At 29.4% G+C, this 26,416-nt stretch overlaps 2 protein-coding genes across 6 annotated transcripts in view; one reads left to right on the top strand and one right to left on the bottom strand.

Moving 5' to 3' along the window:
* The window catches only part of HnRNP-K (Heterogeneous nuclear ribonucleoprotein K), a 95,367-nt gene extending 84,974 nt beyond the window's left edge, over nt 1–10,393 (top strand). For 3 of the 4 annotated variants that reach the window (XM_065510726.1, XM_065510729.1, XM_065510730.1), the window contains 3 exons: nt 5,032–5,859; nt 5,931–6,100; nt 9,121–10,393. In XM_065510726.1, coding sequence (XP_065366798.1) covers nt 5,032–5,859; nt 5,931–6,100; nt 9,121–9,151 — 1,029 coding nt within the window. In that variant the 3' untranslated portion in view covers nt 9,152–10,393. Of the gene's footprint in view, nt 1–5,031; nt 5,860–5,930; nt 6,129–9,120 lie in introns of all 4 variants that reach the window. The other variant, XM_065510728.1, reaches the window with a different exon arrangement.
* A 5,988-nt stretch (nt 10,394–16,381) lies between these two features.
* Nucleotides 16,382–26,416, bottom strand: part of Hil (Hillarin) — a 112,897-nt gene continuing 102,862 nt past the window's right edge. Inside the window, exons 5-10 of one of the 2 annotated variants that reach the window (XM_065513413.1) lie at nt 22,273–23,267; nt 21,993–22,213; nt 21,661–21,935; nt 21,486–21,599; nt 21,262–21,425; nt 16,382–18,907 (exon numbers count right to left, since the gene is read on the bottom strand). In XM_065513413.1, the coding sequence (XP_065369485.1) occupies nt 18,748–18,907; nt 21,262–21,425; nt 21,486–21,599; nt 21,661–21,935; nt 21,993–22,213; nt 22,273–23,267 (1,929 nt within the window). In that variant the 3' untranslated portion in view covers nt 16,382–18,747. The remainder of the gene's footprint in view (nt 18,908–21,261; nt 21,426–21,485; nt 21,600–21,660; nt 21,936–21,992; nt 22,214–22,272; nt 23,268–26,416) is intronic. The other variant, XM_065513414.1, reaches the window with a different exon arrangement.

The raw sequence follows: 26,416 nt of genomic DNA, 5'->3' as shown, positions 1-26,416 counted from the left end.
TTTCAAATTTATTTTTCTCAAATTCGATAAACAACTTTAAAATTTTCTTTTTTGTAAAAATTATCCTTTTGCTGGCAAATGGTGTAGATAATTTAATGTCAAAGCTGGCTCTCATTGGCTACAAATTAATAATTTAGTTTTGTATATATGAGCTTATGTTGATTTCAACTTATTTTTTTTTTAAATGGCAAAAAAAAAAAAACGGAAATGAACACCAACAACAATAGCACGAATACTACAACAACTAAACTAATACTAACATACAAAAATATCGTTATAAATGTTTGTGATGTTTAAATAAATTGTATTTTTCTACACCAGCCGCCAGCCAGCCCCCAAATCGCAAACACAACTCCCTGTGGACACAGAACACAGAATAGAAACAGAAAATGCAGAGCAAAAAAAAAAAAAACAGGACATTTTGAAATCATAAAACCACGCAATATATAAATGACTCATTGGGTTTTTAATTTTTTGTTTCTGTTTTCCTTTCGATAAACGGAAAAAATATGACATAATTAAAACAACAGCACTTCATAATTCTTAAAAGAGTTTCCAATAACCACTTACTACTCCTAGTTTCGTACATATATGTATAAATAAAATAAATATATGTATACTATACATATTTGTATATACGTATGAAAGGAAAAACCGTGATAAATTCTATTTAAATTATACCTTAAGGAATTGTGAGAAAAACAAAAATAATGTTCATTTTGTTGCTATTTGTTTGTGGGTCTTTCTCCATTAACTAATGAAAATATTGAGCTGTTTTAACGGAATTTCGAAAATAAATTTCAAAACGGTGATAACTAGTAAGCATGAACATTTGTTCTTCTTTATTATTATAAAATATCATTCGATTTACAGAACAGGGTCTATAAAGTAAACAAGCCCTGGGTTCTCTATAATTCGTATTCGATTATCGATTCCATTTTTATACGAATATTTTGTTGTTCTGTAAATCGTATCCCTATGATTTACTAGTTTTACTTTCGAGTAAATAAACTTCAATGGAAAATTACTTTATTTATAGAACAGGGAAGTATTTGCCAATTATTCGTTTTTGAAATCACTCGATTTTACAGAACAGGATATTTTTTTTTTGTGAATTTCATAATAAAATAGTTGTAGTCTTAAACACTTTTCGCTTGACTTTTAATTTGGAAACAACAATGTTTTAAATCATCAGTAAAACACATTCTTTTCCTGCAAAAATGTTACATTTTTTCTGCCCTTTGACCTTTATGGTGATCTTTTCTGGAAAGCAAAATTTAAACGGGTATTTTGGTTGCGTTCGTAAATGCAGAAAATTTAAGCTTCACTGACGCAATGATCTGCTATTTTTTTTAATAACCAACAAAATTATGCTATGATTGCACAAAAACAATTTGCATTAAAAGACCTATAACATAAATCAATGATGCTATTTATTTCAAACAAAAAATTTAAAAATGGCAAAAAATGTTGCCCTTTTTCTGCCCTTTGACCTTTTTGGTGATCTTTTCTGGAAAAAAGCTAAATTGTAGGATGGAAATTTATGTCCTTTATTAATTAAAAATGGTGGAATTTTTAGCAAATAAATCTAGCCATTATTCTGATCTGATTTTAAACCATTTTTTACGATGATTTTCTAGTCATTTCAGGTTAACTAAACATTATATTGCATCCAACAAACCATTGATAGATTTCAATTGAATTGTTGAACAACATCTGTAACAAACATACATCGATTTTCAATTAAACAGTCAGCGTTATTATAAGTTTCAATTTAAATGCTATTTCGACAGGTTTTATCTGTATAAAAAGGGCAAACATTTTGCCCTTTTTCTGTCCTTTAACATTTTTGGTGATCTGTTGTAAAAAAATGGTAAAATTTTTAGCAAACAAATCTTTCTCTAGTAAATCTTGCCATTTTCTTGATTTGCGTTTAAACCATTTTTGTTACGATAACTTTCTAATTATTTCAGGTTAACCAAACAATCTATGAAATACAACAAATTTATAGATTTCCATAGAATTGTTGAACAACATCTGTAACAAACATACATTACTTTTCAATAAAACAGTCAGGCTTATTATGAGTTTCGATTTAAATACAATTTCGAAAGGTAGTTTATCTGACAAAAATATGCCGACGACTCTAGTAATTAGGGTGACTACGCTAAAATGAACTTAATTTTTTGATTTTGTCTTTAACAAATATTGAGATGTATTGAAAGGAGTCTATTACGCACTTCAAACGTAAAAATGTTGCCCTATTTCTGCCCTTTGATCGTTTTGGTGATCTTTTTTGGAAAAAAGCTATATTGTAAACTGGCATTTTATACCCTTTACTATTTTTAGCAAATAAAGCTTGCCATTTTCTTTTAGTTATTTCAGGTTATCAAAAATGCCCTTAAGTTTTTGATTTTAACTTTCAAAAATATCGAGCTGTTTAAAACAATAGTTTAAGCACTTCAAATAAGGAAACAAATCTATTTATTACAAATAATTCTGTATATTTTACAAACAAATTTAAAACTTATATCAATTTAAATGCTAAATATAGCTTTGCTAGGTTACCAAGGTTTTTTTCTGCAATTGCAAGCCATTAAATTTATGAAAAGAAGAACATTATTCAGTTTTAATACTTTCCAATTATGTTGGAAAATATTGAATTTCATAAATACAATGTATTTTTATTTTATTAACTTGCTTCTAAATGTATGTATGTGTTTTTTCTATACAATCTTTATTTTTTTTTTGTTATTTTTTAAAGGAAAACTGTACTCAGCTGCCTTATAAACTCATGCATAAGGATGCACTTACATACACAGGATGTGCCTTTTACTTACTTACTTTCTGCATAGAATGGCAACCGGATGTTGTTTGTTTTCATTTCTTTAACAGTGTTGTTTTTGTTCATTTCTTTTTTCTCTCTCTCTGCTCCCTGCTCCCCATTTTTGTTTGGCCTTTTTAGTTTAAAATTAAATTTTGTATTTTATTATTGATATAATAAAAATCAATTCCTTACAGACATAGTTTTAAATAAATGGGAAGGGAAATTGAAAAAAAAACAGCAGTTTTCCTCTTTTTTGTTTTTGTCGTTACTCTTAAGAGTGAAGTTTAAGTTAAAGGAATTTATAATTTCCGGACACCTGTTGCCAATGATAATTTTTTATATTAACATGTTAAAGGCTGAAGGAGGGTTTTTTTTTCTATAATAAGGATATTAATGGTAATGGTGATTTTAGTTTTAGGTTTGTCATGGAGAATTTAAAAGTCGGAACAGTAAATGCTAGAAAGTTATTAATTTAAACTTTAGCTGTAACAGTTACAAACATACCCCCAATCTGAAAACGAATTCATATACTTTGATGTTTTGTAAAACGAATCCACTTGATTAACTCTTTTTTTTACTTTCAAGTAAACAAACCAGTTTCAATATACAAAATTGAGTGATTTTCAGAACATTAATTTGACAATTATTCGTTTTTGAAAATCAATCAGTTTTGAAAGCACACGATTTACAAAACCAAGAAGTCAGATCTTCACTTTTTGCTCCATTTTATTTAAAACCATAACAAATTATAGAATTTCAAATAAAATTTAAACTTTTTTTTTGCTTTTAAAGAGCTAAAGTTACTTACTGTTTGTTTTAAATATGTGAAAAACATTCATGGAGAGTTTCTATATGTCAAAAGCTAAAAGGCCTAAATCCAAAAATAAAAATTAGAGAATATTAATGATGTTTGAAGAATTGATTTCCAAAATTTATGAAAATTAAAAAACGAACAAAATCATAAATTATGCTAAATATTAGAAAAAGAAAATAATTTTTGAAATAATTCACAACTAATTAGATAGTAATATAACAAAATTGAGAATTTTTCGAAAAGTGGAGTTAGGCCTTTTAGCCTTTGACACATCCATATGTATGTGACCTACTACAAAACATAAAGACTGTCATATACAGAATATTTTATATAATTCCTTCTTTTTAAGTTATTTAATAAGTGTATGTAGGTATGAATGAATGTTTAAAAATATGTGCAAGACCTCTTTATAACTGCTGCTGTTTGAAATGACAGTAACAAGAACAAAAGCTCCTCATCCTAACATGTTGTCTTGTTTTTTTTTTTGGTTGGTTCGTTCACAGCTCATAACCTCCTGTGCTAGCCTTAACAACCATACATTCATACATACTTGTCAATTGCAGTGTTAGGTTTTTTTACCTTCAAGGTATTTACGTACTTGCAGGAATATATACACACGTTTGTGTCATCATCATCATCATCCATCCATTCATATGTTTGTACCTTTCAAATATGTATGTATATACAGCTAGGTAGTTACCATCCATGATGCCATTGTATTTAAATATCAGATTTTTGTGGTTGACATGCTGTTGTCAGTGTTTGTGTGAGAAAATTATATGTAAAAAAGATGATTCTGAAACATGTTTAATTGTATTTTAATACGGGAAAAGAGAAAGAAAAAAAAAACTGGCCTGGGAACCAAAAATTTCTTTGTTGAAAAATTATAAAAAAATATATATGTCACAATAGTGTTAAATTTTTAAGGATTCCAAAAAAAGAAAACGAACATATTTTTTGGCCTCAATGTTCATTATATTAAATTTTGAAAGAAATTTTATTTTTTTACACAATTTGTTAACAAACTTTCTATTTACCTTTTGTTAACAATGAAATTTCATATTATTAAGCCACTGCAGCTGATTTTTCCTTTATTTTACATTGTTTACATTGTTCTGTAAACCGAAACCGAGTAAAGTTTTCTTTTTAAAACGAATTCATATATTTTGAGGTTCTGTAAATTGAAACCACTTGCTTTACCCGTTTTACTTTCGAGTAAACAAACCTGTTTTAATATTCGTTTTTGAAAAACAATGATTTTGAAATCATTCGATTTATAGAAATGTCACTATTACTTCTACTAAGTTTCTTTATTTAATCAAACAAAAATTCGCACTAAATTTTCTAATAATACTAATTATTCTCTTGTTTATTGTTATTTTTTTTTTAGAAAATTGGCTGTCGCATTTTGAAAGTATTCTCCAATGTTGCTCCCCAAAGTACTGATCGCGTGGTCCAGACTGTGGGCAAACAAAGCGAGGTAATCGATGCCATACGTGAAGTCATTTCACTGACCAGAGAAACCCCCATTAAGGGAGCAGTCCATAATTACGATCCCTTGAATTATGATCGTATGTATGCCGATGAATATGGCGGTTATGGCAATATACCCGGCAGCAGTCGTCCGTCACGAGATGGTCGTCGTGGCGATAGAGATGGTGACTTTGGTCGTGGTGGCGGCGGCGGTGGTGGTCGCAATGATCGCAGTCGTAGCGGTGGCCGCAGCCGTGATAACAATCCCTTTATAAATCCTTGGGCCAATGATGATGGCGGCTTCGGCAATGGTGGTGGCGGTAATGGTGGAGGTTTTGGAGGCGGTAACTTTGGTGGCGGCGGCGGCGGTGGTTTCGGTGGCAATAACTTTGGTGGTGGCAGTAATAGCGGTTTTGGCGGCAACGGACCCATGGGTGGCAATAATTTTGGCGGCAATAACGGCGGAGGCTTTGGCAATCAGGGCGGTTTTGGTAACAATGGAGGCTTTGGTGGCGGCGGTGGCGGCGGCGGTTTTGGCAGCGCTGGCAATCAAGGTGGTGGTTTCGGTGGCAATATGAATCAAGGTGGTTTCGGTGGCCCCTCTAACATGGGCAATGGCATGGGAGGACCCTCGGGTTCTGGCGGTTTTGGTCCTACAAATAATGTTTCCAATAATAATATTACCGGCAACTTACCCGAAGGTCATGACCCCAAGAACAGCACACAAGTTTCCATACCTAAAGATGTAAGTTTTGTATGGTTTTTTAAGAAATTGAATAAATTATTTATTTAAAATTTCTTTTATTTTCATTACAGTTGGCTGGTGCTATTATTGGCAAGGGTGGCGGCCGCATTAGACGTATCCGCAACGAATCTGGTGCTTATATTACCATCGATGAACCCTTGCCCGGTTCCACTGACCGCATTATTACCATTTCCGGTAATCCCAAGCAAATACAAATGGCCCAGTATTTGCTACAACAGAGGTTGGTGTCAAACAAAGCCTAAACAAAAAAGTATGCATTTTTTTCCTTTCAATCATTAATATCACCATTATTTATTCATTTACTAAATTTAAATAACCTTAAAATCATTTATAAAACTAAATCCCATTAACAATAAAATTCTAACCTACAGGTCTTAATTTTGAAAATACTGAATTCAAAATGTTACCCATACGAGTGATAGAATTTGAATATTAAGACCTATTAGTGCTAACTACTGTTTAATCATTTATTGTTAATGGGGAAACAAAAAAATTGTTTTAACTCAAGTTAAGTAAAGGTGTTTGTGTTTAAGTGTAATTTTATGTGTTGATGGGTGGTGCTCTAATTGATAATTATTTAAGTTATTAAGCTACTCATTTTAAAAAGTTTAACAAATAATATTAAAAGAAATCAAAAACGAAACAAAATACTCATTGTATGGAAGACTAGTGATTTTGTTGTTTTGATTTTTAAGTACTAACAATAAATCCCTTGTCTTCTTACAATGTTTATTACTAGCTGCATTTGATTTAACAAAAATAATAAAACAACATAATAATTCATACCAATTTGAATTCATGTAACAAATATTTATTTTAATTTATATTTTAAGTTTACATTTTATTTACAAGAAAAAAGTGTTTGAAAAACTAATATTTACCATCTCATTCATAACATCATATATTCATTATCTTAATGGTTTTGTGATTTTATTTTAAGTTTATTCACGTTATTGTTCTTTACAAGTTTTAAAAATGGTAACGTGAATAGTTTAAGTGAACAATTTTATACATATTGCATTGATGATTTCAAAACTGGTGAAAAATAATTTTTCCAATAATTCGATAACTTTAGCTAATATTACTTATTCTTTTTTATTATGTACTAATAATGTTTACATGTTCAATCGTGGTTCTTTATATAGTGGTTCTATATATATAGTCTTAAATGAACTTCAATTGGTTTATGGGGCTTCAATCGTAGGTATTAATATAGTTCTAGATGAGCTTCAATTGTAGGTCTTAATATAATTCTAGATGAGCTTAAATCGTAGGTCTTTATATAGTCCTAGATGAGGTTCAATCGTAGGTCTTTCAATTTTAGCTTATTGTTCAATTTTAGCTTAAATTCTACGTCTTTATATTCTTCAATCGTAGATCTTTCTATTGTAAAATTTTAGCTTCAATCGTAGGTCTTTATATTGTTCAATTTTAGGTTAAATTCTACGTCTTTATATTCTTCAATCGTAGATCTTTGTATTGTAAAATTTTAGCTTCAATCGTAGGTCTTTATATCGTTGAATTTTAGCTTCAATTGCAGGTCTTTATATTCTTAAATCGTAGATCATTCTATTGTACAATTTTAGCTTCAATCGCAGGCCTTTATATTGTTGAATTTTTGCTTCAATTGCGGGTCTTTATATTCTTCAATCGTAGATCATTCTATTGTACAATTTTAGCTTCAATCGTAGGTCTTTATATTTTACTATATTAGGTGTTCTTTGAATTGTAAAATTTTAACTTCAATTTGTTTTTCTTTTAATTTTTGGCTATTTGGGAACTGTTTGCTACAAAAATATTAATTTTTACATCATTTACATTACGCAATTTAGTTATGTTTTACATTGTTTACATATAGTAAAGTATAATTTTTAAAATTTGTTTATGTTTTGTGAATTGTATAGTTTAATACACAAGAAATTAAATTTTTTCCTAGTTTTGTACAAATTTTACATTGATTACATAGTGTGAACTATGTATTTTTATAAGAATAACCAAGATGAAGCCATAATCAGTTTAGTTATGGAATTTCACTTTTACTTTACATTGTTTACATTATGCATTTTTCATATTTCAACTAGTTTAACCAAGAATTGAATTGATTTAGCACATTTAGGGTATTTTACTTAAAGTTTACATGTAAAGCATTAATTTTTTCTCAACATTATTAAATTTTATGATTTTTTTTGTTTTTATGCACAAGAAATTAACCCATTTGCCCTGTTTTGTGCCAATTTTTCATTGTTTACATTGTGTAAACAATGTATTTTTCATGTTTCTATAGGTTCTACCAAGAATATTGATGCAGTTTAGCAGGTTTAGGGAATTTACTTAAATTTTACATTGTTTACATAATGTAAAGAATTAATTTTTCCCCTCAAATTTAAAGATTTTGTTAATTTTTAGTTTGTATGGACAAGCAATTAACTTTTTACCCGCGGTTGTATCAATTTTACATTGTCGACATAGTGTAAATTATGTATTTTTCCTACTTCTATACATTTAACCTAGATTATTGATTTAGTTTAGCTATTTTAAGGAATTTTACTTAAATTTTACATTGTTTACATAATGTAAAGAATTCATAATTTTCCAAAATTATTAGATTTTGTGAATTATTTGAATTCGAATTTTTTTTTTTTTATAGAATTTTGTATAAACTTTACATTGTTTACATTATGTAAACTAAGAATTTTTCATGTTTCTATAAGTTTAACCAGGAATATTGATTTAGTTTAGCTAGTTTAGGGAGTTTTATTTACATTTTACATTGTTTACATTATGTAAATTAAGTGTTTTTCACGTTTCTATAATTTTACAAACAAAATATTGGTTTAGTTTAGCCATTTTAGGGAATTTTGCTTCAAGTTTACATTGTTAACATAATGTAAATAATTGAATTTTATGATTTTGTGAACTGTTTTTTTAAGCACAACAAATTTTACATTGTTTACACTATGTAAACTATGAATTTTATATATGTTATACAATAATATTGATTTAGTTTAGCTAGTTTAGTGAAATTTTCAATTATTTACCTGAGGTAAATAATTCAGTTATGACATTGAAGCAAACAAATATACAATTTTAAACTAATTCAATAATTCTGTTTGAAAATCATCAAAAAATGCAATATGTATGAATATATTTAGTTTATAAAATTAATAATTTTGATATAAAAACTTTAAAAAAATATTGAAAAAAAATTAACGTTTTATAAATTTTTCTTTCTAATTACAGTGTGCAGGATAACCAACGTAATAATTATTAAAAAAGCTATTCCTTAATAACAACAACAACCACAACAACAAAAGAAGAACAACATAGTTAAGTAAGCTCCACCAAAATATCCATCCCCTGCTAAATGATAGAGAAAGAGGAGATAGAGTAGATAATTAGTTTCTACTAACTACTACTCCAAGGAAACAAGAAATGAATACAAATTCTATCTTGATAATTATAAAATAAATACAAAATAAATAAAATAAAAACAAACACATAATACATAAATAATAATAATAAAACAACAAGAACCACAACAACAAAACAATTTAAGTTAAAATTCTATCCCAATATTTTCTTCTAATTATTATTTTTTCAAATTATAATTTTTTCTCTTTCCTTAATTTATGTTTAAGTTAATTTTATTTAAAAAACAAAAAATAATATGAAGAAATATTATTTCAATTCTAATTGTAATGAATGTATGTCGCTTATAAACAAACAACCAAACAAAGCAAAACAAATTATACCTTCATTCTTTAATTATATTTTATAATATAATATATTATATCGTTTTGTATAATTTTCTAAACAAACTAAATAAATAAATAAACGACAAACACCAGCCCACCATCAACTAAAAACCGGCGCTTTTCTTTAGCAATTTTATCAAAATATGTAATTAAACATTTCATTATTTGTATTTTTTATGTAACATAATTATATTATCATAATTGATTTTGTTATAATAATAATGAAATTATAGAAAATTAATACAGAATTCAATAAATGGAGCGAGCGCCTATTAAATATACCAAAATATAATGTATACTTATACTAAAAAAGAAAATCTAACATCCAATATACATATACATATGTACGTACATATTATACTACAATATATATTTTAATTAAACATCCAGTCGTTAATCAAGTCAAATATTTAATAACAAAATACAGACACAAGAACAAAAACATCAAATTTTATTTTTAATTTGTCTGAGTTTTTTTTTTTATTTAGTACAGCTTAATTTTTAAGTTTATACTAAAACATAAAATTTCTTTGACAAAAAAAAAACAAAACCATTATTTACAATATGTCATTTAAAATTTGAAAAGGCTAAATTTAGTACGATAAAAAAAAGAAATGAAAATTAAAATGTATTCCATTAATTTTTATGTATTTTGGTAAAGTTTAATTAAGTTAAATTTTTACTTTTGACTTTATTGTAAACAAAAAAAATTAAAAAAATTAAATAAGAAATAAAAAAATAAAATTTGAAGAAAAAAAGTATTTTAAAGTGTTGTTATTTATACTAGCTATATTATATCTTTCAGTACATTGCAGTTGTGGTTGCTTCAGATTATTGTAATATCAAAATTTCTTAAAAAGTACCATATAGGAACACTTATTCGAAAGTGCGTGATTTTTTTGAAGATTGAGAAGAATACTTGTAACAGAGTTTTCGAAATAAATAATTCATTGACATCCATAATAGACTCATATATTTAATTTGATTTTGAAAAGAATAAATAAGAATAAATTCTTTTGAACCTTTAACTTAAAAAACGCTTCTTACAATTTTTTAAGATCTCACACAACATATCCATTATTTCGATTGATCAGTAAGATGACAACACTGGTACAAACGGTAGCAAAGTACTATGGTAAATTACAATTTCACTATGATGAGAAAAATATATTATTTTGCAGAGCCAAATGAAATATTTTTTGACCCAGCCCAAACACCAAAAGGTAGGGACGTGCAATTTGGACATATAGGGATTATTGGAAATTCGAAGGTTTTTTGTGTAAATTCAGTAACCTTATTTCTTCTAAACTAATATAGATACAAACTAAATTTAATATGCATACTTATTTATTTAAAAAATTAAAAGTACCAAACACCTGACGTTTTTAAAATTCGAACTTTTTAGGGAAGGAAACAATTAAGGGGTAAATATTTTTGGTACTTTTTTTTTGAATATACTATCCCATTACTATACTGAAATTTATTTAAAACGGGAAAACACATTTTATTCGAAATTATCAAGATTAAGACAATTGGTTCCTGCAGTCATACAAAAATTAACTGAAACTCAAGTGTGAACGTTAGATAAATCCAATTCAGATCAATCAGTGATCACTAGGGTATTCAAATTAATGGATTTTTCTCTTGTTCGAATAAAACGAATAATTCGAATATGAGATTTTAACTTGTTCGAATAATTAGATCACACGTGTGATCGAATTATTTTTTTTTTTTTGAAAAGTAATCAATGAAGTTTTGATGTAGGTTTTTTAATATTTTATTGTTAAAGAAAAACAAAAAATAACTTGGCCAATAAGCGTTTAATCAAAGAGAGCTCGATCTGTGATCACTCATATTTCTTAACAAAAATCGATTTTTTATATAAAAACTCAAGATATCTAAATTCGCTAATAACTTGGTCAATAAGCGTTGAATCAAGAAAAGGAGCTCGATCTGTGATCATTCATAATTCTTAACAAAAATCGATATTTTATATAAAGACTCAAGATATCTAAATTCGCTAATAACTTGGCCAATAAGCGTTGAATCAAGAAAAGGAGCTCGATCTGTGATCACTCATATTTCTGACCAAAAATAAATTTTTTATATAAAAATAATCGTTGAATCAAGAAAAGCAGCTCGATCTGTGATCACTCATATTTCTTAACAAAAATCGATTTTTTTATATAGAAACTCAAAATATCTAAATTCGCTAATAACTTGGCCAATAAGCATTTAATCAAGAAAAGGAGCTCGATCTGTGATCACTTATATTTCTGACCAAAAATCGATTTTTTTATATAAAACCTCAAAACAAAGAATAACAAGAAGGGAAGGCTCTCTCTTTTTCTACAACAACAACCTCTCTCTCTTCTCACATACAAGTAGTATGTGAATTCAACACACTTGAGAGAGAGATTTATCTTCAAAACTTTTTATTGAAAATTGCGATAAAATTGCAATTCTAACACACACTTTCACAAACACATACAATTTTTTAATTTTTTTCTACACATTTAAACCATTAAATTAACCGAAACATGCTTATTTCGCACAAACGAAAAATATATATTTTTATTTTTTTTTACATTAAATTTTTGGGTGTTGAAATTAAAACTGAAAAAAACACATTTGCCCAATTCACAACTGGTGTTGTAGCGTTGTATGGTTGTATGTCGTAATTTTTTTTATTAATGTTTTGTTTTTGTTTCGAAAAATTTGTTTGAAAAATATTTACGACATACAACGATACAACGCTACAACACCAGTTGTGAATTGGGCAATTGTAAAATTTCGTATTAAAAATTAATACAAAATTCAAATAAGTTTAATTTTTGCAGACATTATTGAATAAAAAGATGAAAAATCTATTTATAAAACCTTTCCAGGTCAAATATAAAATAAATAATTTGAGAATTGTTCGAATTTTTAAATTTAATTGTAATAAAATTTTGTTATAATTTTTAAGGTCGCTTTTTTACAACTATGTGTGTTTGAGGAGTGTGGTGAAAGTGGTTTTTTCACCAATACATATAAACAATATATTACTAATACATTCATATAGTTAAGTTTTTTTTGACAACCGACTTAGGTTTTTTTTGACAGCGTTTCACTTCTTGTTAATATTCTTTGCCTCAAAATATCTAAATTTGCTAATAACTTGGCCAATAAGCGTGATCACTCATATTTCTGACCAAAAAACGATTTTTTATACAAAAGCACAAAATATCTAAATTCGCTAATAACTTGACCAATAAGCGTTTAATCAAGAAAAGCAGCTCGATCTGTAATCATTCATATTTCTTAACAAAAATCGATTTTTTATATCAAAACTCAAAATTTTAATCAAGAAAAAGAGCTCGATCTGTGATCACTCATATCTCTTAACAAAAATCGATTTTTTTATATAAAAACTCAAAATATATAAATTTAGCGAATTTAGATATTTGTCTCTCAGTAACGCTTCTATGTATATTTTATTCTATGCCCATAAGATTCATTGTACATCAATTCAATAATACGTTTTTTTTATTTTTACCCTTTTCAAGCTTTTCTCACAAATCGAACACAAACATTTTTTAATTTGGACAGGACAACGCACAGTGGTATGAGAAAAAAAAGAGGGATATAAATCTGTAACTTCTAAACGCTTAATCCGATTTGAATGAAATTTCACATGCGCAAAGAGGAAGTGTTGTCGAGTTTAAGTTTTGAATTTGGACCTCATGGGCTCACCTGGAGCGGGGCCAGGGGTCCCCAAAGTAGGACACCTCGGGTATGTTCAATTTTAAAAATGATTCTATTTCTTCGTTTGTGTTCCGATTTCAAAAAAATTACGTATATGGAATCTTCTCGTCGAGCTCTACATAAAACCAATTATCTCTTATAGCTTAGGAGATATTCGCATTTGAAAATTTAATTTTCAACATTTTTTCCCACCCTACTCCAGTTTTGTGATGACCGCGGTTCCAAAAATTTCCCGATTTTATCCATTTTTCTTTTATAGGTTCAACAACAAATGTATACACTGATGGACAAAAGTCACCGCCATTTCCCTTTAGAATGTTTAAAGGACTACCACGTTATAAATATAATTGAAACACAAAATTTTATTTTTTCAACAAAAACAATAATTCATTTTAATTATACTTCTGTTAAAACAAGTCTTTTTAACTTAACCTAATTTACAAAAACGTAGCGTGGCGATCTTTTATACGTCCTAAAGGGGAAATGGCGGTGAATTTTGTCCACCAGTGTATATCAAATTAAGAAAGAATTGTTTTAAAATCATGACTGGGTCCAAAGTTACATGCGATTTTTTGCTATTTTTTTGGGAAAAAAGTACTTTTATTCTTTTTAAGTTATCTAAAAAATTTCTAAGAGGATGTATTTGTACTTTTTGAAAAGCTAACTTTACGTCAAATATTCCAAACGAAAAAAATTTATACTTTTTGATAATTAATAATTTAGAACATATTGGGCCATCTAAAATGGAATACTATATTTTGATATCGACTATGCGATTTGAGAATTTTTGCCCTAAAGTTGAATTTTACATAAAAAATATGCATTTTTTGAATGGACCTGGTCATCTAGGTATCAAAAAGAATAAATTTTTTTCGTTTAGAATATTTGACGTAAAGTTAGCTTTTCAAAAAGTACAAATTAATTATACATCCTCTTAGAAATTTTTTAGATAACTTAAAAAGAATAAAAGTACTTTTTTCCCCAAAAAATTGCAAAAAAATCGCCTTTTTTAATTTTTTTTAAATTCAAATGCATGTAACTTTGGACTCAGTCATGATTTTTAAACACTTCTTTCTTTATTTGATATATACATCTATTGTTAATCCTATAAAAGAAAAATGGATAAAATCGGGGAATATTTGGAACTGGGGTCACCAAAAAACTGGAGTAGGGTGGGTAAAAATGTTGAAAATTAATTTTTCAAATGCGAATATCTCCTAAGCTATAAGAGATAGCAGGTTTTATGTACTGCTCGACGAGGAGATTCTATATGTGTAATTTTTTTAAAATCGGAACACAGACGAAGAAATAGGAAAATTTTAAAAATTGAACATACCCGAGGTGTCCTACTTTGGGAACCCCTGGTCCCGCTCCTGGTGGGCTCATGAGGTCCAAATTCAAAACTTAAACTCGACTACACTACCTTTTTGCATGTGAAATTTTATTCAAATCGGAGTAAGGGTTTAGAAGTTACAGATTTATTTCCCTCTTTTTTTATTCTCATACCACTGTGCAACGTCTGTCGGGTCAGCTAGTATTAATATATATAAAAATATCTCGAAAACGCTTAGTCGATATTAATAATCGTAATCAGTATATCCAAATTATTAAGAAAACATACATATTTTGCATGTGGAAATTATACAAAATAATTGAATTAAAAAGTAATTAATCAAAAATTATATTTTCATTCAGAAATTAAATTGGATTATGATAGAGAAATTACAAAAATATTAATAAGATTACAAAAAGATATTGTTTATCCATCAAAAACTCATTTTCAAGAAAATCTAAGATAGAGGTAGATAAATTAAATATTTGAAAAGTTTCCATTGTATTGTCAACCACTTTATGTATGTGTTTTATTTTTATTTAAAGTTTTTTATTATATTTTCAAAGAAAAAAAAACAAAGACATACATGTACATTAATTTATATAAAATTTAATTTAAAAATATACAGAATATTAATAATAATACAATAATAATAATAATAATAAAGAAGATAATAATTTATTAATATTAAAAATTAAGTAGTAGAAATTCAAAAGCATATTTTGATTTATTAAATTAATTGACATTATATTGTTTTTTTTATTATTTTTATTTAAATATTTTCATAAGACTGTGGGGTGTATTTGTGTGTAAAACTTAAAAAAAAACAAAATAAAATTAATAATTTATTTGTGTTAAAACCTTAGAGAAATACACATAGAACGGAAACTCGACAAAAACTCAAACATAAAAATTAATCAAAAAAGTTACACCTAAGAGTGTTGTTTTTGTGTTCACATAGTTTTTGGTTAACTGAGTTAGGTCTATGACAGCAGAGTTTCCGATCTATGTGTATTTGTCTATGGTTAAAATGTTTATAAAAACAAAATAATTTAAGCTTTTTTTATAAAAGTAAATTAATTAGAAGAATATATTTATGTACAAAAGCCAATTAAACAAAGTATTGTTTGATAATTTTTGTTGAAGATAAATAAAAAAGTTTTATTTTTTTTCATGGTAATTAATTTAAATGATAAAATTGATTTATATATAGAATTATTTTGATTTTAGAGTGTTATTATAAATTGTTTTTGTGTCATTTTCTTTTACATACATAATTATTAAATATTTTTGCCATCTATAGCACCAAGTGATTATTTGATTACATATTTGTTTTCTTTTTTTCAAGTGAATATTAAATTATTATTAAATTAACAAGTTATAAATCATTATACATAATTGTTTATATTATTATAATGCATATAAATTTAAAAATATTAACTATTAAATTAACTTTATTTAAATTTACAATTTAAGACAATAAAACTTGTTTGTTTATCGAAAGTTTACAGTACAGCACAAAAGTAAAACACAGGCTAGAAGTATTGAAATGAAAATATAACTTATTTGTCAAATAAATATGTTTATTAACAATTTAAAAGAAACATTTAACAATTTCAATGAATCTAATTAGTTCTTTAACTAACAATTAAGATTAAGTCAGGTTTTACTTTTGTATTATACTGTAAGAGTCTCTTTAATTTTTTTTGGAAACTATTTTTATGTGCATATAATTAACAAGCATTTATAATACTATACATATAAAAATTGTGTATTTATTTGTGTATATAAATAATTTAAGCAAAACAAATGAAAAAATTAAACAATGCACTTTACTGATACACATAATAATTACATGAGCAGTGGACACTGATGAGCAACAAAATGGCAGTTACAATTTAATTAGTTCTTTAGATATTTCAAATATTCAATGATTTTTTTATTCCACAAAGATTTGCTACTGGTAAAGATTTGATCTAGCCAAAATCTATCAAATCAGTTAAAAACCTACGAACTATCCTAAAGAGAAGGGAACTGATTCAAAACTTTTCACTTGACAGGTTCATGGGTGATTGGGACCGGTACACTTTAACATCGTGGTGACCTAGAAGGGGTTACATTTTAAACGTTTTCGATTCAGGCCTTATGATATCCACATATTTACTGATATTTGATCACATCGAAAATCAATTTTTCACATGAAAAGTGTTCCCTTTTCCCATTATTCATTCATCAAATTTGTTCACATGAAAAAATTCCCCAACATGGGAAATTTTTTAGATGGAATTTTGTAAACAATAAATAGCTGTTACGAACAAATTAACTATTGTGAATGAAAAGTTCATGGGAATATCACGATAGCAATTTTCCCTTCGACGGGATTGAATATTTCATGGGAACATAAATTTCACATGTTATTTCCGATAGGGGTGAATATTTCACATGTTAGTGTTCCCTTTTCCCATTTTTCGTTCATCAACTTTGTTCACGTGCAAAAAGTACCCAACATGGGAAATTTTTAGATGGAATTTTGTAAACAATAAACATCTGTAACGAACAAACGCAACTATTGTGAATGAAAAGTTCATGTGAATATCATGATAACAATTTTCCTTTCGACGGAAATGGATATTTCATAGGAACATAAATTTCACATGTTTTGCCGATGGGGAAAATAAACAACAAATTGTATAAGAAAACTTTATCTCATTGCTAAGACAAGATGGGAGAAGGAGCCCACTTTCATGAAGAACAGAAAAATCTGGTCAAATATGGATATGTAGAGGACGAGACTGTGTGTAATAGTTACTGGCCTCTAGATGCCAACGAATTATTTTGGCCTGACTTAAAATAAAGTATATTTTAAGGATAACTTTGATTTAATGCATTCAAATCCGTACATTTTTTGGTTATCTTTTGTTTTTTTAAATAATTTAAACCGCTATTTTCATTAAATACGAATAATTTAATTAGGCTGCCTAATAAAACATTTAAATACTCAAAATGTCCAAAATAATTTTTATTATCAGTCATAATACGAGGGTGGGTCCTCGACTTTTTGAATATTCCGGTTCTTGACTGGAAGGGTAACAGTGCTCCTGTCAACAGGCATCTGCCAGTTGACTCCTGTCAAAATTTTAACAAGCTGCGTCATTTAGTTTGAATTTGACATCCATTGATAGCAGACTACCTCGTGACTTGAGAAGAAATTGGAAAAATGTTAATTTCGTCTGCTTATTAATCTATTTTTTGGGGAAAAAAACATCATTCAAATAAAGGCTGAGCTTGATAAATACTGTGGGAACTTTGCAACATCAATTTCAATGTTAAAAAAGTGGTTTACTAAATTTCGTTGTTCTGAACGCACAGTTGATATCTCTAGACCTGAAACAATTGAATCACGATATGGTATTGGCCGATCGGAGATTGAAAGTGCGAAAGATTGTGGAAGCCATATGCATCTCACATGGCTCAGTGGTTTCAACATTTAATCACTTGGGTATGAGAAACTGTAACATTAAGAAAACTTTTAAAATTACCCTAAAGATCAAACCTACCAAAGACAGTCTACTATTCTACCCAACTAAATAAATTATACCAAACATGCTAGGAAAAGCTGGGACCTAATTACCGTATTCGATATCGAGTAAAATCGATCGTAATTTTATTATTTGAGATTACGGCATTCGATATCGAGCATAAAATTTAGTACATTTTCTTATAATTACGATATCGTAATTATTTTTCGATACGATAGTTCATTCGATCACGAGTGCGGTAATTCGGCCCCTGATCTCATTACACAATTTAGCTATTAAGCACTGCTATCTGACTGACCATCACTGCTTCCCTTGTAAAGTGCATTGCAAATGTCAGATTTAGTTTCATATCAAAATATGTATCATATTAATGGAAAATAAAAACAGAAATCAATTTGTATTAAAAAACAGCAAACAAACAAAAAAAAAAAATAAAACAAATAACTTTTCTCTCTCTCTCGCTCTTTCTACACTCTCTCATAGACTCATTGTATTAATTACGTTTCGATGAATTAATTAAATATTTACAACAATGTGTCAGCAAATGTTTTTCACTAGAAGATGAAGAGGAGTTATTGTGATGACTATGATGCGGTGGTGCACCCAATTCACGTGTGTATATATCCAAACCATATTGTCCTTCTTCCGGGAAACTGCAAAAAAAATTAAAAAAATATATAATAAATTAAAAAGTGAAAATTAATACATAGAAAGAGATATTTGATATCTGAACTTTTTTATAAATAATAAAGATTCGGGATTTTTTCAAATGTTTAGCATTTATTTTGAAATATTTGTACAATATAAATCTATTCAAATTATTGGCCATTGTTAGCTATGAACTTTTTCCATCTTTCTGACAACATATTGCACTGGTTCCTCTAAAGAGAGTCAACTCAATTTTTTTTCTATTTTCACTTTTTGCAAGAAATCAATGTACAGTGGTCATATCTACCCACTGTAAAAATCTTACATCATTTCTACTCTTTCGCCAAAAAATACAGTTGTATCCGTCTTCAACTTTCATTGTAATGTTTTTAAAAAAATTTTTTGCTTCTACTGAAAATTTTTAAGTTTTGAGTTGACTCTCTTTAGAGGAACCAGTACGATCAGGATTCCGAGCCAAAAGAACTGCTTATCTTTTGAGGCCAAGAACGAATCAAGCTCTTTTCCAAGGTTAAGCTTATCCCAGAGATAGCTTTCTGCATCGATCGAAACAAATAGTAGCCGAACGGTGCACGGTCTGGACTATGAAGCGGGTGATGCTAAACTTCCCAACCACAACATTTTAATACTTTTTAACAGGTACTGCAACATGTGGCCAGGTACTGCAACAGAGTTGCAATGATGGAATATTGACGTTTTTCGGCCAAAGCTCGTTTTAAAATAAACTGGTCAGATTTCAACAGCTCATAATAGGTATGACCCTTTTGGTCCTGCCAAATACAGAGCACTACCTTAGAGCCATGGATATTTGGCTTTGTTATCGATTCGGCTATTGGCCGGGTTTCACATATGATCTTCTACGCTTCGGGTTATCGTAATGGATCCATTTTTCATCGCATGTTCTAATCGGCTTCAATTCATATGGTACCCAATTTCCCCGCTTTTGGATGGATCGTGCTGCTCGCAAATTGATTCTTGATTAGCTCCCAATGATTTTGCAAGTTCCTATTGAGTTCGACAACAATCTTCATGGAGCTTTTACTTGTGATACATTGGACTAAGTGCTTTTGCTCATCACTACAAAACAACAACAAAAAGTGAGATAACTCCAATTTTTTTCTTTGTAATCAATGTATTTTTAGTTATTGTACATTACTGCATTAAAATCTCAATTTCTTAAAAAAGTGGACTTAGGGCCTTTGCATGTTAAGCCAGCGATATGATCTTCTACGCTTCGGGCTGCAATGGGCGATCTTTGTCATTCGTGTTAAAATCACCACTTCTGAACCCCACAAACAAACACATATTATTATAGTTCAAGAACCATTGATTTTGATTTTGTAATTGTTTTTTTTCAACCAAGGAATAATCACTTATGTCGTTGTAAAATGCAAAGCCGATTGCTAAATTCGACGTAATTAAATTTCAATGTTTTATTTCGTTACAGTATATTTCCTATAAATAGTATCCAATTTTGAGGTTACTTCATTGGCTATCAAATGATGAACTGTCAAGAATTAAGCTGTCATCCTTTAACATTTACTTAAAACAACGAATTATAATTATGAAAATTTACTATCAAATTGGTGGACATTTTACTGTAACACTTGATAAAATTCCAGTAGCTTTTTCTAGTAATCCGGCTCCTTCAGTGACCAATTTTCTGTCACCAACTTAAGAAATTTCCGTGTCGCGTAATTTTTCAATTTGGCGATGTTAATTGCCCAACTCGTTCTTGTGATTTAAAACTGCTGGACTATTTTCTTTGGGGCTACTTGGATTTTTGTGAACAAACCACAAACAACTGATGCTCTGAAAGATGAAATACTGCGAATTCTATTGGGTCCGTATAAATTTGGAATTTACTAACAGCTAGTGTTGCAGGCAGAGGTGCTATATCCGAGAAAATGCTTTCGTTATGTACTCCGAATAAGGAGAACTTATTAGCTCTAAAATTTCACTAGACTGTTCGACTAGAGCAGCAGTTTCAAAAAGTTAGTGTTTCAGCATTTTACGTGTTCAAATTTTTATCCAAGTCCTCGAGGTTCCCAATGCTTTTTCAGTAATATATTTAGTATTAATGAATTTTCTGTATTCTGGAAGGTTTTTAATGTAACACCAATAAGGGGTGAGGATAATAACCCTGAAAATGATCGGTCAATAGCAATTATTCTAAACTTTCTAAAACTAAGGAAAGTATGGCAAACTACTAGCTTGTTAAGGTAGGGTCTTGTTCCTTTAATAGTAGTGTAAATTAAAAAGGGATAATAATCTGTGATGACTTTTCCACTTACATATTTCTCAAAAAACAGTTCAGACCTTACATTATTCCAATACTTACTTAATAATAAACGTAACAATATCATCCAATATATTATGTGTGACATATTTGGAAAGTTTTTTCTCTTCAATGCCGTTTTTATGAAGAGTTGCCATAAAATCAGTTAATGGACGAGACATACGGAATTGTAAATCTAAACTTCGTCCAGCAAATATTAAAGGATCCTAAAATTTAGAAAAAAACAATTACATTCAATACTTTTAAAGATAAATTAAAACACTAACCTGATGTGTTATGGGTATTAAGCCAAAAAGTCTTGTAGCTTTGGTAGGACCCCATTCGCCACTGGCACAATCTGGCAGAGGTACCATAACTGTTTGTAATTCTTCACAACATATCTGAAATTCAAAATTTAAATTTAAGTTTTCCAATTTCTATCAAAGACTTAGCTTGAAATACCTTAAATTTGCAAACAGATTTAAACTTCATAGGCTCTCCCGTCAAATACTCCTGAGGCGTAACGGCATTGGCAAAAATGTCCAGCAGAAAGGCTCCCGAACAGGGTGCATGTACCCTAAAGGCCACAATATTACCAATAACTGATTGCATGACAAAACGTTTAAGTGAAACGGCATCATAAGAATCCTCATCACTGTCATAGAATTTCAAATTGTAGTGGAAGATCAGGCAACTTTGCATATCAGTTGGCATTGCAATGCGGACTGTGGCAGCTCCTAAAATAGTTAAAGGTTTAAATAACATATTAAATGACTTTAAAATATATAAATTACCAGTATCATCCGTAAACACCACTGCTCCATAACCTTCGTCGGCAAAATGCAAGCCGTAACGGAAGAATAATGACCGCACAAATGGTAAATTTTCAAATTCTCTCAGTGTAATAGGTCTCTTAAGTAGCTGCCATTCTTCTTGCAGGGGGAAGAATTCATAAATGAATTCACGGGGATCCGTTAGGAAATAATGGTCGTCATATTCATACCTAGGGAATAACCTCATATACATAAAATTGACAATAAATATGGAAAAGTAATTGTAAATATATTGTACTACCTTAGACTATCATTTTTTCCTCTACCCGTTTTGGGCGCCTCCTTAGCATTGACCAGATGACGTGCACCCCAGTTACACTGAACAAAACGCCAGGCGCCTGCCACATAAACTGCATTCCACGAATTACGGAAGCGTGAATCTTGGAATTTAACACCCGGCTGATAACCGGCACTCTTGGAATAACCCTTTATGACCACACAATGCAAGCCCGCATAACTGCAAAGACGTTTGAACAGCACATGATAACTTTCGGTGCCATACTTAATGCCACGCAATAGACCCATGGGCGTGTCACCTCGCAAATCATCATCGAAATGCATGGCATTTAGGTTTTTCACCGTTATCCAGCGGAATATTGTGCGGGCCTTTTCAATGTCGGTGGTACAACGTCCCACCAATTGTCGCACCAAATCGGTAAAGGTCTTTTGATCTTCCTGGGCTACGGAAATGGCTATGCGATCAACATCCTCGAATTCTATGGGATCCGTATAAATTTGGAATTTACTAACGGCTGGCGGTGCAGGCAGTGGTGCTAACATTGGATATTCCATGGGCGTTACACCTTCGCTAAACTCGTCATCCAAGAAGATGCTTTCGTTTTGCATGTACTCCGAGCGACGGGCACTTATCAACTCTAACATTTCACTAGACTGACGATCGACTAGAGCCGCTGTTTCATAACGTTCGTGTTCCAACATTTTACGCGTTATACTCTCCTTCTTTTTGCTACGCCTTAAGGTCATATTTTTCTCCAAGTCCTCCTTTTGTTGCTCATGCCGCAGCGTGAGGATGTTTTGCTCTTCGCGATTACGCCGCGACGTAGACAATTCCTTTTCAAATTTATGCGCCAGCCTTTGTAATTCGCGCTCCCACTCTGTTTGAAATTCCGATTGTATTTTGCGATCTTCTTCCTCACGTTTGCGTGCAAATTGACGATACAGTTCATCTTCCTCTTTGCGATGTTTCATTTCGAGTCGTGCCTGTTCCTCTCGAGCCTAGTAAAGCGTAAAATAAACAAAAAAACAGTTAAAAGAAATTATTATTAATTATTTCAACTAATGATCATTAATGATAATTTGTGTTTCTATAAAACATATATTTATTGTGTTAAAAAATAAGTAATAAGTAGAAAAAAGTTCATTGTAATGCATTTTGCGTTTTTCAAATTGTAAACATTAATTAACCACCTCATTTTTCATTAATTTTATGGTGCAGATGTTCCCAATCAGTGTTTAAAGTAGTGTATATTATACGCATAGTACCGTTTGAGTTCAATGAACCATTTTTTACTGGGTCTATCATGAGACGCTTAATCATAATAGAGATTTAAATGAAAGAGTAACATTACTGTGTGACTGCCTGATTAAAAATCGTCCAGCGCAAACTCCTAAAGCTAGACACATACAATTTTACTATTACGAAGGAATTTTTGGAAATTCGAATGTTTAGGGGCTAAAAATGGGTAAATTTGGTAACTTTTTAACAAATTTAGATATAATTTACAATATATCTTTATCATCTTAAAAATGTGCAGACAGCTGTTGGTACTTTTTTAGAAATTTTAACCCTTTAGTGCTGAAAATGGATAAAAACTTATGTTGGTACTATTTTGGCAACCTATGGAAAATTATTTGAGTAGTTAAAAATGGAGAAAATAATTTTTTTTTTCAAATTATTAAGTCAATTTTTATAAAAAGGTTTTATTTGGACATCGAATGCTAATGTGTAGATTGGGCCAAATTTGAGTAAACAGTTTGGGACTTTTTAAAAACATAGTTTTTTTATTAAGCTCACTTGAGACGGTTGAGCCATTCTTTGTCACAAAAATTTTGCAAAATGCAGTACTTTGAAATTTCAAACATGACAGGTCTTCAATAGGGAACAGAAAAATGCGGGATTCCCAATAGATAGTGTATCATTTGAACACAGTTTTTAATAACTTATATGTCATTTAGAAGAGTACACATCTGTCATTTGTTCTCACTTAAGTTGTTGAATATTATAGTCGAATTTTGTGCCAACAAAGCTTCAAATGTGGAAGTTTTGCTTTACTTCTTTAATTTGAAAAAAAGTGCCACTGAAGCACATTGATTGTTCACCAAAGCTTAAAGTGAATGTGATTTTAACACGGAAGACAAAGATCGCCCAGGCCAGCCAAAAAAGTATGAAGACCTAGAATTGCAGGCATTACTCCATGAAGATAGTTGTTAACAAGAGTTTGCAAAATTATTGGGATCCACTCAATCAGCAATTTGTTTACAAGCAGCAGAATTAATCCAAAAGCAGGGAAATTGAAAGACGATTTTGCATGTTCGAAATGATACATGAAAACTGTAAAATCATTTTTGCACCGAATTATTACTTGCGATCCATTACAATAACCTGAAGCATAAGAGATCGTATGTGAAGCCCGGCCAACCAACCGAATCGACACCAAAGCCAAATATCCATGGCGTTATGGTCGTATTTGGTGGGTGCAAAATGGTCCTATCTATGTGCTGCTGAAATCTGATCATACTATCACAGGGAACCTGAACCGAACGCAACTGATTCGTTTGACGCGAGCATTGGCCGCCCAGAATATGCATCCAGACATGAAACCGTAATATTCCATCATGACAACGCACAGTGGAGCAAAATCAAAATTTTTTAGAAATAAATCTGGCATTTCTAAACGGCTAATCCGATCGAGATAAAATTTGACGTATGCGTAGCCAAAGAGTATTCAAGTTCAAATTACTAAAATGGGCACTAAAAACTTTCCAGGTGCGGCGCTATGGGGTATCAAAGTAGGGTACCTTCGACATGTAAAATGTTAAAACACGTGCAATTTTTTTGTTTCCCATCCGAATTGCGTGTGCTATTTATTTCTTACAATTTCCAAGTTATAGGCATTTCCGATTTTTTTTTTAAATTTGATTTTTTTTTTGTTAGTTAGACAACTAAATTACGAAGAACATAAAAACGATTTCAGAGCAATATCAATTATGAATTCAAAAAATTGTTTATTTTTGCTGTTTTTTGGGCGAAGAAGTGATTTTTTTTTATTAATAATAAACTTTCTTTAAGAACATATAACAATTTAATATTTTTCTGTAAGGTATCTTTATTAAGAACATTTCGGTATAAAAAACTTGTCCTATTTTTCAAACAATTCTCCCCCACGCCCTTCGGAATGTGACCTGTTTTTTTTTCATCAAAATTTCAACTTTGGGCCACATGTTCCTATACTCTCTAAATAGTTTGATATTATTTGATATTTCTCTTGTTCGAATAAAACGAATAATTCGAACAAGAGATTTCAACATCACTTTCGGAAACATTTTCTATATCACAATCATCATCACTTTCAATCAAATGGAATTTAAAAATTGTACCAATCAGCATCAGAAATTGTATTTTTTCGACTGTAATTGTACTTTTGTATTTTTTTTGAAATTCCAGTGAAATTTCGGGATTTCTTTAAGTTACAATGAACAAATGAACAGTTGTAATGAATAAATTTTCGATTCCATTACATCCGCCATTTGTTCTTTATTTCAAAAACTCATAAGTATAATTTTAAAAATTTTATTGTTAATATTTTGGTATAATTGATAGAGAATATAAATTCGTAAATTGGTTTAAATATATTAACTATGAAATAAATTTTCAAATTGTACCAAATGAGTCATTGGTGTACCATTGTACTTTTTAAGATCAAATTTCACTAACGTATAGCGTGCTTAATATATAATTGCGATCCAGTCAATATTTCACCATTATATTTTCACATTACGTCGTCGATTAAAATAAGTTTTAAATTTTTTTAAAATTTTGTTTTTAATTTGTTAAGGAAAACAATTTATTGCAAACAATTTTTTTTATTTTTCTTTTCCAAATTTTTTATATTTTAAAATTTTTTTTTAATTTATTTGTGAAAAAAATTATATAACAAATTTTTATTGGTGAAAAAATAAATTCGGGTTAAAAAATATGTTTCCCGATTTTTACCCATTGTAGGTCCGACTTACTATGGCCTTATAAACGCCGTCTTTGAAATATCTATTATTAGATATCCATATTGATCAAAAATAGGTAAAAAATCGAGCTTTAACGAATTAATTAATATTAGTATTTTAAGGTTAAAAACGTTAATTTGAAT

This window comes from Calliphora vicina, chromosome 5 (assembly GCF_958450345.1).
Source record: "Calliphora vicina chromosome 5, idCalVici1.1, whole genome shotgun sequence".
NCBI lineage: Eukaryota > Metazoa > Arthropoda > Insecta > Diptera > Calliphoridae > Calliphora > Calliphora vicina.
This window is presented reverse-complemented; position numbering and strand designations above follow the sequence as displayed.